The 15,454-nt window shown below is 36.1% G+C and overlaps 1 protein-coding gene across 3 annotated transcripts; it reads left to right on the top strand.

The window, feature by feature from the left end:
* Positions 1–463: 463 nt before the first annotated feature.
* zdhhc2 (zinc finger DHHC-type palmitoyltransferase 2) lies at positions 464–15,217 on the top strand. 3 transcript variants are annotated; one of them, XM_060884528.1, is made up of 13 exons: positions 464–736; positions 4,468–4,494; positions 4,876–4,970; positions 5,830–5,950; positions 6,114–6,183; positions 6,275–6,307; positions 6,883–7,003; positions 7,583–7,715; positions 8,595–8,721; positions 8,808–8,894; positions 9,150–9,265; positions 12,333–12,419; positions 13,017–15,217. In XM_060884528.1, the coding sequence occupies exons 1-12, from the start codon at positions 610–612 to the stop codon at positions 12,371–12,373; spliced, it is 1,098 nt and encodes a 365-aa protein (XP_060740511.1). In that variant the 5' UTR covers positions 464–609; the 3' UTR covers positions 12,374–12,419; positions 13,017–15,217. The 3 variants fall into 3 exon arrangements, with proteins under 3 accessions (XP_060740511.1, XP_060740510.1, XP_060740512.1); XM_060884527.1 differs by having other exon boundaries at positions 9,150–9,274; XM_060884529.1 differs by lacking the exon at positions 4,876–4,970 and having other exon boundaries at positions 5,828–5,950; positions 9,150–9,274.
* Positions 15,218–15,454: the final 237 nt, after the last annotated feature.

The following is a 15,454-nucleotide window of genomic DNA, read 5'->3' as shown; positions in this document are numbered from 1 at the left end:
CAGTGATCCCTCTGGGTTTCTGTGAACATTCCAGAAATGGGTCATCAGCTTGCAAGTTGGACCCCAATCTCCAAAAAACTGAAATGTGTCCTGGTTTCAGTAAAAGGAGCCCAAGAATGGACTTATTGGAGACATGGAGAACTCCTGACAGCGATTGGACTGGCAACGCAGAGCTACCTGAGATGGATTACTTTTAATAAGTAAAAAACAAAATAAAATAAAAAACCCTGTGACTTTATGTTCTTGTCTCCACTTGACCCTCAGTCTTGGGAGTCTTCGTTTGTGTGCACAACGAAGTCCGAAATTGCACACCACAGTTTTAAACAGCTGGTAAAAATACTCTGTGTAGTCTTTAATACAGTAGTAGGTGATTTTGGCCGTAGTCTGGTCTGCGCCTAATGGGCGTCATGGTAACTTGGTGAGAAGGAGGCGGGGCCGTTATTGCTCGCCGTGCGCGCACTCACACACACACAGGACAAAATGACTGTGTGCGGGGCTGGTGGAAGCGGGCGCATGTCCGCTATTTACGAACACCCACTGTCCTGACGGATCGAAAGAGCTCGGCGCTTTGGGTTTTGGCATGTTTGGGTCAGCGAGCGGAGCTGAAACATGGCGCCGTCCGGATCGCGCAGCGCCAAGCGGAAGTGTCAGCGAGTAGTACACTGGATCCCCGTGCTGTTCGTGTGCGCGCTCGTGGCGTGGTCCTACTACGCGTATGTGGTACAGCTCTGCGTAGGTAAGGGCGGATCGCCTGAGATCTCCGTGAACCTGAACTGTATTAGGAGAAGCGTGTCTTGCGTTTTGCATGCTTTATATAAATCTGGCATTGCTTACATGATCCAGAAACATAAACACGTTGTTGCAACTCTATTTACTTGAAGGTTAGTCGTTAGGACATTGAGATCTTAATATACTCATGGGGAAAATAGCCAAGAGCTTGCATGTGATTATGAAGATGTGAGGGATGCAAAGCACTAAAACAATCACACTGCTACAAACGAGACAAGTTGATGTTTCACAGTGTTTAAGATGTATTTATTTTAATCAAAAATTGAATTCGCAGTCCAATCTGTATTTATTATTCTAACACACTTGTGGGTTTTTTATTTTTCTTTTCTTTTCTTTTTTAAAGTGTCAACTTATTGTCCTTTCATTTGTCACAAGTTCATCATTATGGACAGTCAGATAACTGAGGACAGTTTTGATTTCACTCTGCTTTGGTTTGGTTTCTGAAACCACAGAGATTCAGAACAATTGGATTCAATGGCTTTGTTTCAATATGAAAAGCAAGAGAAATGTCCATGGCTTAAATGCAGTGAAGCTAAAGGTTAGTTTTTATGATGTATACTGGACGCCGGAGCATACTCCCAACTGCTGATGCTCATGCTGTGTGAGACCAGCATCCATTCTGAACTTGAAACTGACAGTCTATATAAACAGCATCCTTTCTGTTGGCACTCAAACTCTCTGTGGCCCCGGGACAGGATAAATAAAATAAGCAAAGATGTAATAAAATCATCATCCTACAGAGGTGTATTACATTAGAGCTAGTACATCATCCAGAAGGACGCTTTGGGTTGTTGTACCAGTTAAATTTAAGATTAGACTAATGACTGTTATCTAACTTTAATGTCTACCAGAGAGCGGGTTGGACCATAATTTACTGCAAATAAGATTTTTTTTTTTTGTGGTGATAAACTGTTCTCTGTTAGTGTTACTATAAAGCAGAAGGTAGCGGCTGACTCATCCATGAGGCAGCATGTGTCCTACAACAGACGCAACAGAAGTCTTTATGAGTGTCTGATCAGCTGATTAAATGCCTCAAAGCTAATTCCATTCCCTAGCGCTGCTACAGAGAAATAATCTCCTGCTTGACCTGTTTTATTTTTTGGCCATACTTTCAATTGCAGCATGCAGCATCCTTTCCCCATACGGTGCAACACTGGGTTAAATACATTATTTATTTATTTACTTTTTTCCCCTCCTTTTTTGTTTTTTTGCTCCTATAGTAGTCAGTTCTTCATTTGTGTGTGTATTCCATATAATTGATTGTTCAGCTAGTTTTTTTTTGCAGCTGTTAGTTTCATGTAAGGTGTTGGATGAGATATTAGTGGAACAGATACAGGTAGTCTAAAGGAAAAAATATTAGTATACTCTAAGAGAAATTTTTTTTTTTTTTTTTTAGAAAAGAACATAATAAAGGATATGAGTGTGAAGTTATGTATCTGTTTACCATAATCCAAAATTTGGCTTCTTGGAGAGAATTCCAACCACACTGAATCAGAAAAGCAAAACATGCATATGATAAACGAAAGGTCTGTGAAACAACAATGGTTGTGAAACAAGAAACTCAAAATAGCAAGGAAGGCTCAGTTTGTGGACATCCAAACCCTTGTATATGTATCATCAGTCATCTCATCTCCCTTTCCCTCTCCTGCACCCCATACTCAGTTCTCTCTGATTCTGATTCTGATTCTGATACTCAGTCCTCTCTACCTCTCTCTGTCTCACCCACACACACTCTCAGCTTTGTCTCCTTTTCACCCCAACACTTTTTGATCAGTTTAATTGAATTAATTAAACTTCATTAAAACTACGGTGTTTGAACACAATTAATAGACACATGACTGATTCTGAATATGTTAATCAAAATCTCTCTCAATGAAGTAAGTATTTTCTCTGATATTTGTAGTACTATTTTTTTAATCTAACCTTTTGTATTCCCAGTGTATGGGTGAAAACTGAAATTCTACAGGCCTCCCATGATATAGTCTAAATATAAACATGTGTTACCAAAAGAAATCATGTCTTTTTTTTTTTTAGCCCTCACGAAGAGGAGAGCGAGTCGCTCGGTTGTGTGCAGTTGTTAGAAACAGACACGTCTGAAAGTGTCACCGGTTTTCATACTCGTATTTAATACGCACTGCTCCAATAAGTTAGTCATTAAATGCTCAAAAAGGACATGGAAAGTGCTAAATAAATGTTAATTAACAAATGACAACAGCAGCTATTGTGGGACATCAATCTGGATATTCTCAATTGCTCTGCTGTTGCACAAAGTGAGCAGAAAATGGGAACGTGCTAATATTAGGAGCTTCTCAGACAGACAAACAGTCAGACAGAGAGACAGAGGAACTGTCTACTAATGCAGCAGTTTTTTTCAATTACAGTTATTAGCTAGGTCATGGTATAATTAATGTTCAATCATTTATACTAAAGGAGAATGTTTTGCCAGCACCATCTACCTTTTTTCCTTTTGCCATGCATTCATGCTACAGCCAAATTAGTAACAATGCTTATTCATTTCTCGAATGGATTTTTTTTTTCTGCCAAGTATATTTATATACCAGGGCATAGTATCAACATATCATCTGTGTACAGGAAACACTGCAATATGATGGGTATATACTATACTTTAGAACAGGAAAGAATATTTATATCTTACAGATGGACAACAAAATAAAATTAATGACCTACTCTACGCTCCAGAAGTGTTGGAAAGGCAGTTCTTTTGTTTTTGCTACTGTATTCACTAAAGGCATTGAGGTTTGAGCTAAAAATATGAATATGAGGCGAGAGATCAGAACTGATTGCACTGATGATTTATCAGAAGAAATGGAGAGTAAAGATTTCATTGTACAGAGTACATGCTTGTTTTTCTCTTAAATCCTTTGCAAGTACTTTATGCAGTTTACAGAAATAAATGATTGAATTCCATTAGTATATTCTGTGTTAAGAGAACAAACCAATGGCAGCATCTAACAGCTCTTGGGGTGTGTAGGGTTGATGTATTAACTAAGTTAAAGTATTTGTTGAACTTTAAAGGGACAATGTGTTTATTCTATTACAAACTTCTACTGGTTTAAGTATGATTGTGGCTAAATCTTGGTTCATGTTACGAGAGTGTTAATCTTGGAGCACTTTGACCTATTAACTTGTCAACACGTGCATCTCACCATGACACAAATAAAGTTAGCACCAGTTAAAAAAAAAGACTTGTGTGTGAGCGTGTGCTATATGTGAAGCGTGATCAGCATCTCTCTGCTGTGTTATTTAGATTCCAGCATCAGCAACTGCTGCAGCTGTACAGCATATGCTGCTGTTCTCAGATATTCTGCATATACACTTTACTGTCATGCTGTTCAGTTTCATATTTAGGTCAGGTCTTTGTATTTTCTCTACAGAGCTTCTACACTGAATCTTGTGTTGCTTTAATTAAGGTGAATATGATGTTCCTTTCTAGTCCTGGATTTTACTAATTGATTCTTGTACATTTCTGTTAACCCAGAGGGTATGTGAAGAGGGCAACAAGATAAACAAGCTACGTAAACTAAAAGAATACAAGCTATCTAAACATGTTTATGGGGAGAGAGCTAGGCACAATCAGCCGTAGCTGAAGATTGAAAAGTTTTAATTAAACCACATATTGGGTCAAACTGTTTTCTTTGTTTTTCTTTCTGTACACAGAAACAATTGAAAACATGGGAGAGAAAGGTAAGCCTGCTTTTTGTTTATAATAATGAAGATATATTTAGATTAGTTTTAACTGAGAAAAATAAGGAAATCAGAATGAAAATCACTTGAACAAAATGGAGATGATGTTGAAAAATGTTTTGTGATAACTATTTACAACGGATAATGCAAAATAAAAAAATTAAGCTTTACACTTGACTCCTTCATTCTCTACATTTGTTCTTGTGTTCAGTAGGATTTATCAGTCCTTTTTAACCATAGGGTTCCCAGTTATTTAAATTTCATTTATGTGGTACCTCATATACTGGTAATTCAAAATAATGTAAATGAGTCAAAATTACTCGGTTACGTAAGTATATTTAATTAACTGACAGGTCAGTATGAATGATTTATGTTTTTCAGTATTTTACCTCATGGCGTATCATGTCTCCTTTATCATGTTTGTATGGTCATATTGGCAAACCATCTTCACCAAACCAATGAACCCGCTCAAAGAGGTATGTATTGTTTTTTTTTCCAGCACTGATTTTCATTATTATTTTTGGTGGTCAATCTACTTCACATACAGTAGCTACTTGAATAGTTATTACAAAACATAAAAACATTCTTAACAGTTATTCATTATCACTATTGTATCCGTAATGTTTTATATAGATAATTTGTTAGCAGAATACCTCAGATACCTCAAGATATAGAAACCATACGATGTCCGTTATGATCTCATTCAGCTCTCTAGTTCAATAGTCAGTCTAGTTCACTGATCATAGAGTCGGGAATTTTAACAGCTGTTTCAATCACAAAAGAAATGCAAGATGTATATTCCCTAGATTTTCACAATGCACTGCAAAAACAAGGGAGCATCGATGCTCACTATATTAAGTTTTTTTAAATGGTCATATTTTCTGAAGCCTCTTATCTTGAAAAACAAACTGTTGGAAAAAAATGTTTTGTTTTATTTAACGTTCTATATATTTGTTTGAGTCTAATGACCTTAACATTGTGTTAAGTGTTTAAGTGTGTCTTTATTTTTAAGTAGTGATGCAGTCTTGCTTGAAGTACCATGACAGAAATGTATAAATATTTGATATGTTTGAGTTTTTACAGAGGAATTTAAAAGTGAGCCAGGGTCCTTACAATTCTCGAACTAGTGTACACTACATACTGATTCATAGGCTAAGGAAGTTGATTGAGACATAAGCCAAGTGTATGTCTATGTCTATAATGAGCAGTATTCAAATTCCAAAATAATATTTCATCCGTTTTGACAGCAAAATCACTGTGACAGTGTAGACCACACTATTACGTGTCGAATAAAAATAGAAATCAGAGCATTGTGTTTTTGTCTGGTCTTCTCAGTTCCACCTGTCACACACTGACAAAGAACTGCTGAAGCAGGAGGATCGCGCTGAATCTCAACAAGAGATTCTGCAAAGAATAGCCAAGGATTTACCTATATCCACTCGCACAACGTCTGGAGGTGAGCTGTTACTGCAAGACTTTCTTACTGCCAGGTGAACTGTGACCAAGAAATATTCTACGGATGCAAGTCACATAACAATAAGTGCACCTTTGCTTTTTTTTTTCCAGTTAGTCTTTAGCAAATAAGCTTTATTCATTCTGTAGAAAAATTATCTCCATAGCTATTCGCTACTGTGATCGATGTCATCTGGTGAAACCTGACCGATGTCATCACTGCTCAGTCTGTGATAAGTAAGATTTTCTGTGATATAAAAAAGACTTGAAATGTATTAAGAATGTATCCTGGTGGTGTGTCTTCTCAAAACATAATACTGTTTCCCAGGTGCATCTTGAAGATGGATCACCATTGTCCATGGTATGCAGTAAGTTAGAATTTTAAACACAGAGCAAGTGCAAAAAATATTTTGAAGAGAAATATTTAAGTTATATCACATAAGTGTGTGAATGTGAGTGCGATTTTGCTTTTATACAACAGTTCTATAAACAATGATTAAGTATTGTGTAATTGCCATTTCGGACACACTGTTACCAAAATGTTGTTTATTTTTCCTCCGCTGGTGGAAAGAGATCCTGAAGCAAAGTCATAGCACATCAGCTAGGCTGACTAGCTAGGCTGAATTGTTGTGCATTCCCATTAAAGGTGCTTTGGGTGAAATTGGCATCACTTTTTTACTTTTCAATTTTATCTACTAATCTTGTGTTTTAATCTTGAAAAGTATTGTTTGTCATGCCTGCTGATGCCCCTAACACTACTGTATGGACTGTGTGGAAGTTTAAATAGCAGACCCAGCTGTGTCGAATGATGTAAGCGCTCTTGTAATGCTGATCGACCAATCAAATTAGTGGAATCAACTGTTGTATAAAAATGAATAAGCTTAAATTAAAAAAAAAATTTGTTTGTGTTTTTAATACAAAAAATTCTTCTGACAGGGTGAACAACTGCGTGGGCTTTTCAAATTACAAGTTTTTTACACTTTTTCTTGCATACTCGTTGCTCTACTGCCTGTTTATCACTGCGACAGACCTGCAGTACTTCATTCAGTTTTGGACCGTAAGCATAAGTGATTTCTTCTTCAAAGATGTCTTTTGGTTCTATGGTGTAGCTGACTTCAAAACAATACTGCTGCTGGGAATATTACAAAAAAAATCTCATAAAGCATGATGGTGTTGAAATTAGCCAGAGAATTCATGCAGAGAAGGTCTTTTAATATTCGTTAATTTACAATATTTTGGGTAAGAGGTGTTCAGAACTAATTGCATGGTCTTAGTGTTAATGATGCTTTTTTTAATCTTCCCACATTTGTATTTTCCTAGAAGATGGACGGTAAAACACACGAGCGACTTAAACAGTACTGGGTAGGAGTTACTGGGTCAAACGGTCACTGACTGATTAAGCTTCTGATAGACTCCTGTAGTGGCTTTAGCTGCAGAACATTTAAAGAAGTGTAGAGTTATGACTGTAGTAACTGTTAGTCAATACAGACCACTGTGTTAACTGCTGAAATAGGAATCTGGTGTGTTTTAGTTGCTTACAGTTTTCATAAGCTTCCATTCCAGTTTACTAAATGCATAAGTTGTGGTTTGTGCTGTGATTTGAGATTACTTTTTATGTTTTCATATCTTTTCTCAGAACGGCCTGCCAGATACTCAAGCCAAGTTCCACATTATGTTCCTGTTCTTTGCCGCCTCCATGTTCTCAGTCAGTCTGGCTTCTCTGTTTGCTTATCACTGCTGGCTAATTTGCAAAAATAGATCCACCTTGGGTAAGTGACTTGACCTTAAGCATCATTTTATTACAGTTGTTTTTATCAAATAGCTTTTGATGACCTTTAGAATCTACTTAGATGCACAGTTTAGCAGGTTTGATTGCTAACCCACAGTTTTAATGATCAATATTTGCTCAGATAGACTTACACAACAATTAATATTTTTAACTACATAGGTTAGTATAATCAATTTAGAAGCAGTTCATCTCTAAAACAGCTTATTTGAGGATTTATTAGAGTATATTTGAAGATATTTTAAGTGTGCACATAAGATCAAACCTTGGATGTTTTATTTGAGGTGATATCATCACAAGTTCATTTACACAAGGACAAATTCAATCTGAAACATACCTCAGTTGTACAATTTATGCCAATTTTAAATGACTGCTTAAATGACTGCTAACTTAACTTTCACTTTTTTTTAGATGAAGTTTAGATAAAGCAGTTTTAGTTGAAGCTACTGTACCTGCTCATAAATGAATAATAGTTGAACGTTTGTGTTTTTAATATCTGCACTCAGTTTTTCTAGAAGACCTTAGATTTTATTCTTCAGACCTCAGCATATTGTTTTCTGCCACTATAAAATAGGAAGTGGTTACATTTTGAGGTTGGAAAAAAGTTCAAGCATAAAGATTTAATGACTCTGAATTAGTTAGTCAGAGCTTCCAGTATTATGTACGGTTTGTCTTTAAGATGCTTCTCAAACGGCAATAGAGTTTTTAAGCAACTAGGAAATATTTATCGCAGACGTCGTAGCTCTTAGGTTAAATCAGTCTCTCACAAAGGCAATGATGCAGGACATCTTCTATTGTGGTGATGAAACCTGTTAAATTTGTCAGCATGTCATTTTTTCCCTAAAATAACTTCTATCCTCAGAGGTCTTCCGTGCACCTGCCTTCCTTCATGGAGCCGACAAAAACGGCTTCAGTCTCGGAGTAAGCAAAAATTTCCGCCAAGTTTTCGGGGATGAAAAGAAATATTGGCTTCTGCCTGTGTTTTCCAGGTATTTCAGTTTGCACATCGTCAATGAACGTATAATTGAGTCAGGAAGATTCTAAATCATATTGGCTTTGTTTGTGGTGATTTTAGCCAAGGCGATGGATGCTCCTTCCCCACGTGTCTTGTGAACCTTGACCCAGAACAGCCTGCCTCACCATCTGGACATGCTGTCAAAAGGTCCATGTCCTTGTATAAATGGTCCAGAAGAGTGGACTGTTGATTGTGTCTGTTAAATTTAATTTTAATCTAAAAAAAAAAAGACAGTCTTTTCCAAACAAGATATTCAAGTAAAAAGTGCAGGCCAGATATTTGTTTCTATTTTATTTTATTACATTTAAATACAGCAGTGCACAATCCACACACCTACTGAATTACACTATTTCTATGACATTCACAAACATGTTTTTGTCTCATCTTTTTGTTGATTGATAGTGATGGAGAAACCCATCATTTTCCCTCTAAACCTTTGAGAGAATCTCAAAGCCGACTGCTGAGCAATGGACAGACATGGACTGAGAGTGATGAGACAGAGGAACAAGACAGAGAAGGTGGGACTGGTGGGTAAAAGCTAAATTTAGGGACTGGAACAAGGGCTGGTATTCAGAGGCACTACAATCAACCACAGTATTATTAATACAGTCAGATTTATGTATATATATATTTATCTTTTTATTTTATTTAAGGATAAATGTGAAGTCATAAATTATCACATAGTTGTTTGACTCCTTTTGAAAACCTAATGATAACTGAAATCACTTGAACAACCCTGATCAAAAGTTTACATATCCTTGAATGTTTGACCGCATTCTAAACAGAGGTTTAAATGGCTATTAAAGGGAAGTTTCCACAGTTGTGACATATTGTATTTGTAATTGTATTTGGCTGGATGCTGTATCATGAGGAAGACAAAGGAACTGCCAATTAATTGCGAAATAAGGCAGTTGAACTTTACAAAGCAGGAAAAGGATATTAAAAAAATATCTCAAGACTTGAAAATGGCAGTCAGTACTGTTGTAACTCTGATAAAGAGGTGGAAAATAAGAGGTTCTGTTGATACTAAGCCATGTTTAGGTAGACAATGAAACATTTTGACCACTACTGCCAAAAAAAAACACAAACAACTTTGAGAGAAATACAGGCTTCTCTGGAAAAAAGTGGTGTTGTTTCAAGGAGCACAATAAGAAGATACTTGAACACAAATGACCTGCGTGGTTGAATTGCCAAGTGAAAGCTGTTACTGCACCCATGCCACAAAAAGGCCTGCCTTCAGTATGCCAGACAGCACATAGACAAGCCTCACAGCTTCTGGAGCAGAGTCATTTGGAGTGATAAGACCAAAATTAACTTTATAGTCACAACTATAAATGCTATGTTTGGAAAGGAGTCAACAAGGCCTACGGTGAAAAGTACACCATCCCCACTGTAAAGCGTGGTTGTGGATCTCTTATGTTTTGGGGCTGTGTGAGCGCCAGTGACAAAGGGAAATTATTAAAATTTGATGACAAGATGAATGCAGCATGTTATCAGAAATTACTGTCAGACAGTTTGCATTCTACTTCATGAACTGGACGTTCTTGGATGTTTCAACATGACAATGATCCAAAACACAAGGCAAGGTTGGCCATCCAATGGCTACAGCAGAAAACAGTGAAGGTTCTGGAGCGGCCATCACAGTGTCCTGACATCAATATCATTGAGCTATCATTGAGGGAGATTTCAAACATGAAGTTTGTGCAAAACAACTAAAATATTTACAGGAACTAGAGGCATTTTGCCAAGAAGAATGGGCAACTACAGTATACCACCTGAGAGAATTAAACCTCATGCACAATTCTTACTAAAAACTGCATGCCATCATTGATGCTAAAGGGGGCAATACACCATATTAAAAACTAAAGGTATACAAACTTTTGAACAGGGATTATTTCCTTATTTTCCTTTTTATGTTTGTTTGATGATTGTGCCATTCTAATCCTATAAAAATTGCCTTCCCACTTATGTTTTCTTTAAAAAAATGGTACACATCTTGCAAATTCTCGTAAGGTATGCAAACTTTTGAGCACAATATTAATGAATTTATTTATTGGTTATTTATTTTTTGTTTTCTTTTTAATGAAAATAATGTTGTCACCAATATTTGGTGAGTTTCTGAAGCTAATTTGGGCTTAAGATCAAAATAATTTCTGATACCTTTTGCAGACATTTACTTCTAGATGTGTTAAACATGCCACATTTTATTTGCCAACACCCGTTTTTCAACTGATCAAAAATATTGGAATATTTGACTGATGGCTGTTTCTTGTTTCTGCTTTGTGAGAGTACTTGTTTAAAACAATGAATGGCTCTGAAAGTCTTTTGTTTTGATCCCTGAATTTTGCCATTGAAGACTGTAGTTAAAATGATAAACCAACATGAAGACCAGAGAGCTGTCTATGGGAGAAAAGCAAGCAATACTGAAGCTGAGCAAAGCATGGAAATCAAGTAGAACACAGGCATTGGGCACAGACAATGCAACAATATGGAATGTTCTAAAGGGAAAGAAACCATGGGTTGACCAAGGAAAACAACAGCAGTTGATGACAGAATAGTTGTGATGGCTATAAAGAACACACAAAAAGAACAGCTACTGATATCACCAACAACCTCCACAGGGCAGTGATGAAGAAACAACAGTCCATTGTTCAAATAGAGAGCAAAATATAGAGGCCATACCACAAGACGTCTCTTCACCACAGTGTTGAAAAGACCAAAGTGTGGAGGAAAAAGGAGCTGATCATGGTTAAAAAGTTGAACAAGCTCATCACTCAAGCATGGTGGACATAGTGTCATGACTTGGGCTTGCATGGCAGCAGGTCAGCAGGTTGTAGTTATTGCAAACAAGGGATATGAAACCAAATATTAAATATTAAATGTTCTTTATTCCTTACACTATCTGTTTCTATATTTTTGCTCATCTGAAAAAGCGAGTGGTTTGCCACAAAAGGAAATGAAATCTGAAAATCTGATCTTATTGGCTATTCATCTTTAAAACTCAAACTCAAATACTTTGTTTTTAGAAAAAAAAAACATAAGAACTGGCTTTGCAGTTTCGGTACATTTGTGAAGTGGGTGTATGTGTTGATCATCTTGTTGAAAGGTGCATCTACAGCCAGGTCTATGGAACGTGTACAGACAACCAGGTTTATTCATCTGTGTTATCAGTATAATCCAGCCCACAAAACAAAATATTTTAGTCTTGTACTTATATTTGCAGTTTTATATTGCTGTATCAGATTTTGATATTTTTCAAAAGTAAAAGATGTGAATGTGAAGCATATAATAAAACCTAGATACCCTAAATAATAACTCTTTAAATTTTAATCTAGGTCAAGCCACCAGTTTCCCCCAAGGCTACATGAGGGTGGTTTTTATTGAAACAAAGTTCTCATATTCTCATATGATCTGGTGCTTTGAGTGCAAGTACTACATGTGATGTTTTGAAGGAAACAGTTTATGGTGTTTGAAGGTTGAACTGCTGATATTATGCCTGATTCCACAGCACACAGAAACCAAGGAATCTAGAAGAGTTTTTAATACTTCTTTATTTATTATTGTTTTTCTTGTCATTCTGAACAGGCGCAAGCAACCCGGCCATGAGTATAGAGAAAGAAACATAGTTTGGTCTCGGTGCTGACTTTTCTCTGTGCTGTTTAAGGAAACAAGGTTTGCTTTTTCATGTTTTTTTACTAGTTATGAAATATGACAGTCACAAAATAAGCAAATAAAATTTATATTTATGATCTCAGAGCATATACAAGGAACGTAATACCAACAAAACAAGAATTTCATCGTCTGCATAATGTTTAAAGAGAGTGGGATCCAAAAGATTGAGAGTACAGTAATACAGCAGTTTTCATTACAAATGCTATTATTGACAGCAACCTGAGTAAAATGTTTAATCTTTTACATGAATTTTAGCTTTTCTTAGCTTAGCTTTTTTAGTTTCTCTTTTGTTCATCCAATTTTTAGCTTTAATGAATGTGCATTCGAGTCGGCATGAACTTCACAAGTTTGTGCTAAACCTTCTGATATGTTTTAGATCAGAGTGTTGAACGATCAGTGGAGGAAAGTCTGACCTATTGTACAAAGCATTTAACATGGTCAATATCCCATTTGTTTACAAGAAGATAAAGGACCTAGCAGTAATGCAGAATCCTAAATATTTCATGTTCAAGATATTGAATATTTGTTTTGTTTTTAATATCCCAGATTTTCAGTGTGTTCTCAGACACATGGGTCTTTTCTCACTTTCTTTATCAGATCCCTGTTTGGTCGTGTGTGTTTTCTGTGGAACAACGAAGACACTACCTTCTGCTGCAGGAAACGTCCACTATCCAGTGGGTTTCCATGTTATTGCTTGAGCAAGGTGCTTCTTACTAAAAGCTGACTGTTCAATGTTAACCGGAGTGTCTATGGTCATTAGGACCTCTACAGTCGTCTGTAGAAGGATTGAGACTTTGTGTGTAATACTGTGCCTAAATCAACACAAAAAATGGTGCACTCTCAGATACATCACATCAAAGTGATTATTAACAGCTAATGCCTTGTTTATACCTTGTGAACGTGTTTGAGGCTAACTTGAATATGATGTTGGGATGATACTGTGGTTTTGTGCATGCTGTGTGGTGCATATGTATGTTATCGAAAGTTACAAAGAAAACTGAGGAATTCTTAATACCTAATTGGTGTCATGAATCGCTGACAAAATGTAGCAAAGTCTGAACAAATGGCACTTTTTTATGCTTCGGATGTTTGCATGTTTAGGCAGATGTTTGTATTTTTAATGATGTACATGTTATGATGATAAGCTGTTTCATTTGCCCTGTGTATCTTTCATCCTTCTTAAATTCTTCAACAGAGAATATATATTACGGTGCTGAGATATTTTGTGCACGTAACATGAACACAGCCCCTTTTTTTTTTTGCAGGACCATACAAACTGGTTTTAAATTTAAGCCACTAAAGGAATTGAAGTACACATGAAACCAGTGAAATGAATTTCCACTCATAAGCACAGAGAGAGACACACAGTTAGTTCTTTTGCACTTCAGATTAATTTTGGCAGTTTAATTAACAGTGCAATGCATTAAGAATAATGTCTGAAAATGTAGGTCTGTTTTGATTTTGCAGTTACTGTAAATGGCTAAAAGTATGCGGTTGTTTTTTTTTAGACAAAACAGCCAAAAATGAGGTCTGGTCTGTTAGAATGAGCATTTATATGATTGTATGTACAAAACCATATACCATGATTGTGTGCACCATTTTGAAATCTGTTTATAAGTTTTTTTGGCACCACCTTATAACAGCATGTCTATTGTAAAAATGTGTTGATTTTGTGCATGAAAAACATGCAATGTGCCACATTTCTGAAAAGCAAAATAAGTGTTTGGTGTCTCAATATCTACAGTGCCCTCCAGAATTATTGGCACATTTCTTTACACAATGAAACCCAGTTTTTATCTTTGTTCTGACAAAAATATCATGCAAATAATCTCCATTTTCTCACAAATCTGTTAATTAATACGGCAAAAGATTATTGACCCCTAATGAATATCTTTACTTTAAAGGCTTATTTTAAAATGTATTTTCAGCACAGAGAGAGAAAAATCATGTCACAGATATAAAATACTTAAGCAGTTTAAAAACAAACTTCAGCATAATTGAGGCCAAAGAGTGTTTGTGTAGGAAAATTCCCAAGAAATGAAACCATGAACACATTCCCACTGTTCAGTGAGGAGGAGAATGAAGGAAGAAAAAAGTTCAGATTTTGAATTGCAGTTTTGTGATTCTTGTGGTTGTCAAGTATCTTAAGTGTTATTTTTTTTAAAACAAAAGCATATTAAAGGAGCAGTTCCTGACGCTTCATCATTGTCATCATGAGCTGTGGTCAGTTGGAGGTGGTATTTTTGAGCAATTTTGCAAATAGAGGTCCAAGTCTTGTGAAGATTAATGGCATCATGCTACAACATCAGTGTGTGATCTTTGACCAACATCTTCGAACGAAGCTGAACACTCCAGTCTGAGTGGACAGCTTATGTGCACAAACCTAAGAATACAAAGGAACAACTTCTGCATGGAAGATCTCTACAGCAGGAGTTTTGTAAGATAGTGTTTTGCTACTTACTGCATGTTAATGTCTCTCTAATCTAAAATGTTAACTTTCATCATGAAAAGCAATAATTCTGGAGGGCACTTTTTACATTTTCACACTTTATTGCTCACTCAGATTAAACTATTGCTCATTTATTTGGGGGAATCATGTAATTTTACACTATAGTGTTAGAAAACAAGACATCTTAAGAACTAAATGTGCTGGAGTGTTTTTATCTGTTTATAATCAAAGGACGTGCAGTGTTTCAACACATCCTTCACAAACAGACAATGCTATACACTGTAACCCATGTTCTGGTATAATTTAGCTCCTGTTTCTTTTTCTGTTTCATCAAAACCAGTTAATAAGCGGCACCGATCATGTTTAACGTGATTTTTGGCTTTACAGACAGTTTATCATTTACTAACAATGTGCTGATAAAATACTTGGATGAATGTGTTCAGCTAAAATATAAAGCCAGACTTTTTTGTACTGTACATCTGTACATGTAGTGTTACTTGCAGAATAAAGATTCAACATTAATGCAACACAAATAAACAGTAATATACTTGGATATGTTATGATGTCAAACAAAAAAAATCCCCTG

This window comes from Tachysurus vachellii, chromosome 13 (assembly GCF_030014155.1).
Source record: "Tachysurus vachellii isolate PV-2020 chromosome 13, HZAU_Pvac_v1, whole genome shotgun sequence".
NCBI lineage: Eukaryota > Metazoa > Chordata > Actinopteri > Siluriformes > Bagridae > Tachysurus > Tachysurus vachellii.
Note: the sequence above shows the minus strand (reverse complement) of the source record. Positions and strands in the feature narration are given on the sequence as shown.

Bases quoted from the DNA above. Each gene is read 5' to 3' on its own strand.
- zdhhc2 (XM_060884527.1), top strand. From the start codon at position 610: ATGGCGCCGTCCGGATCGCGCAGCGCCAAGCGGAAGTGTCAGCGAGTA. The intron at 4,971-5,829 runs GTATGTATTGTT...TGGTCTTCTCAG, and splicing joins CAATGAACCCGCTCAAAGAG to TTCCACCTGTCACACACTGA. The intron at 7,004-7,582 runs GTAAGCATAAGT...ATCTTTTCTCAG, and splicing joins ACTTCATTCAGTTTTGGACC to AACGGCCTGCCAGATACTCA.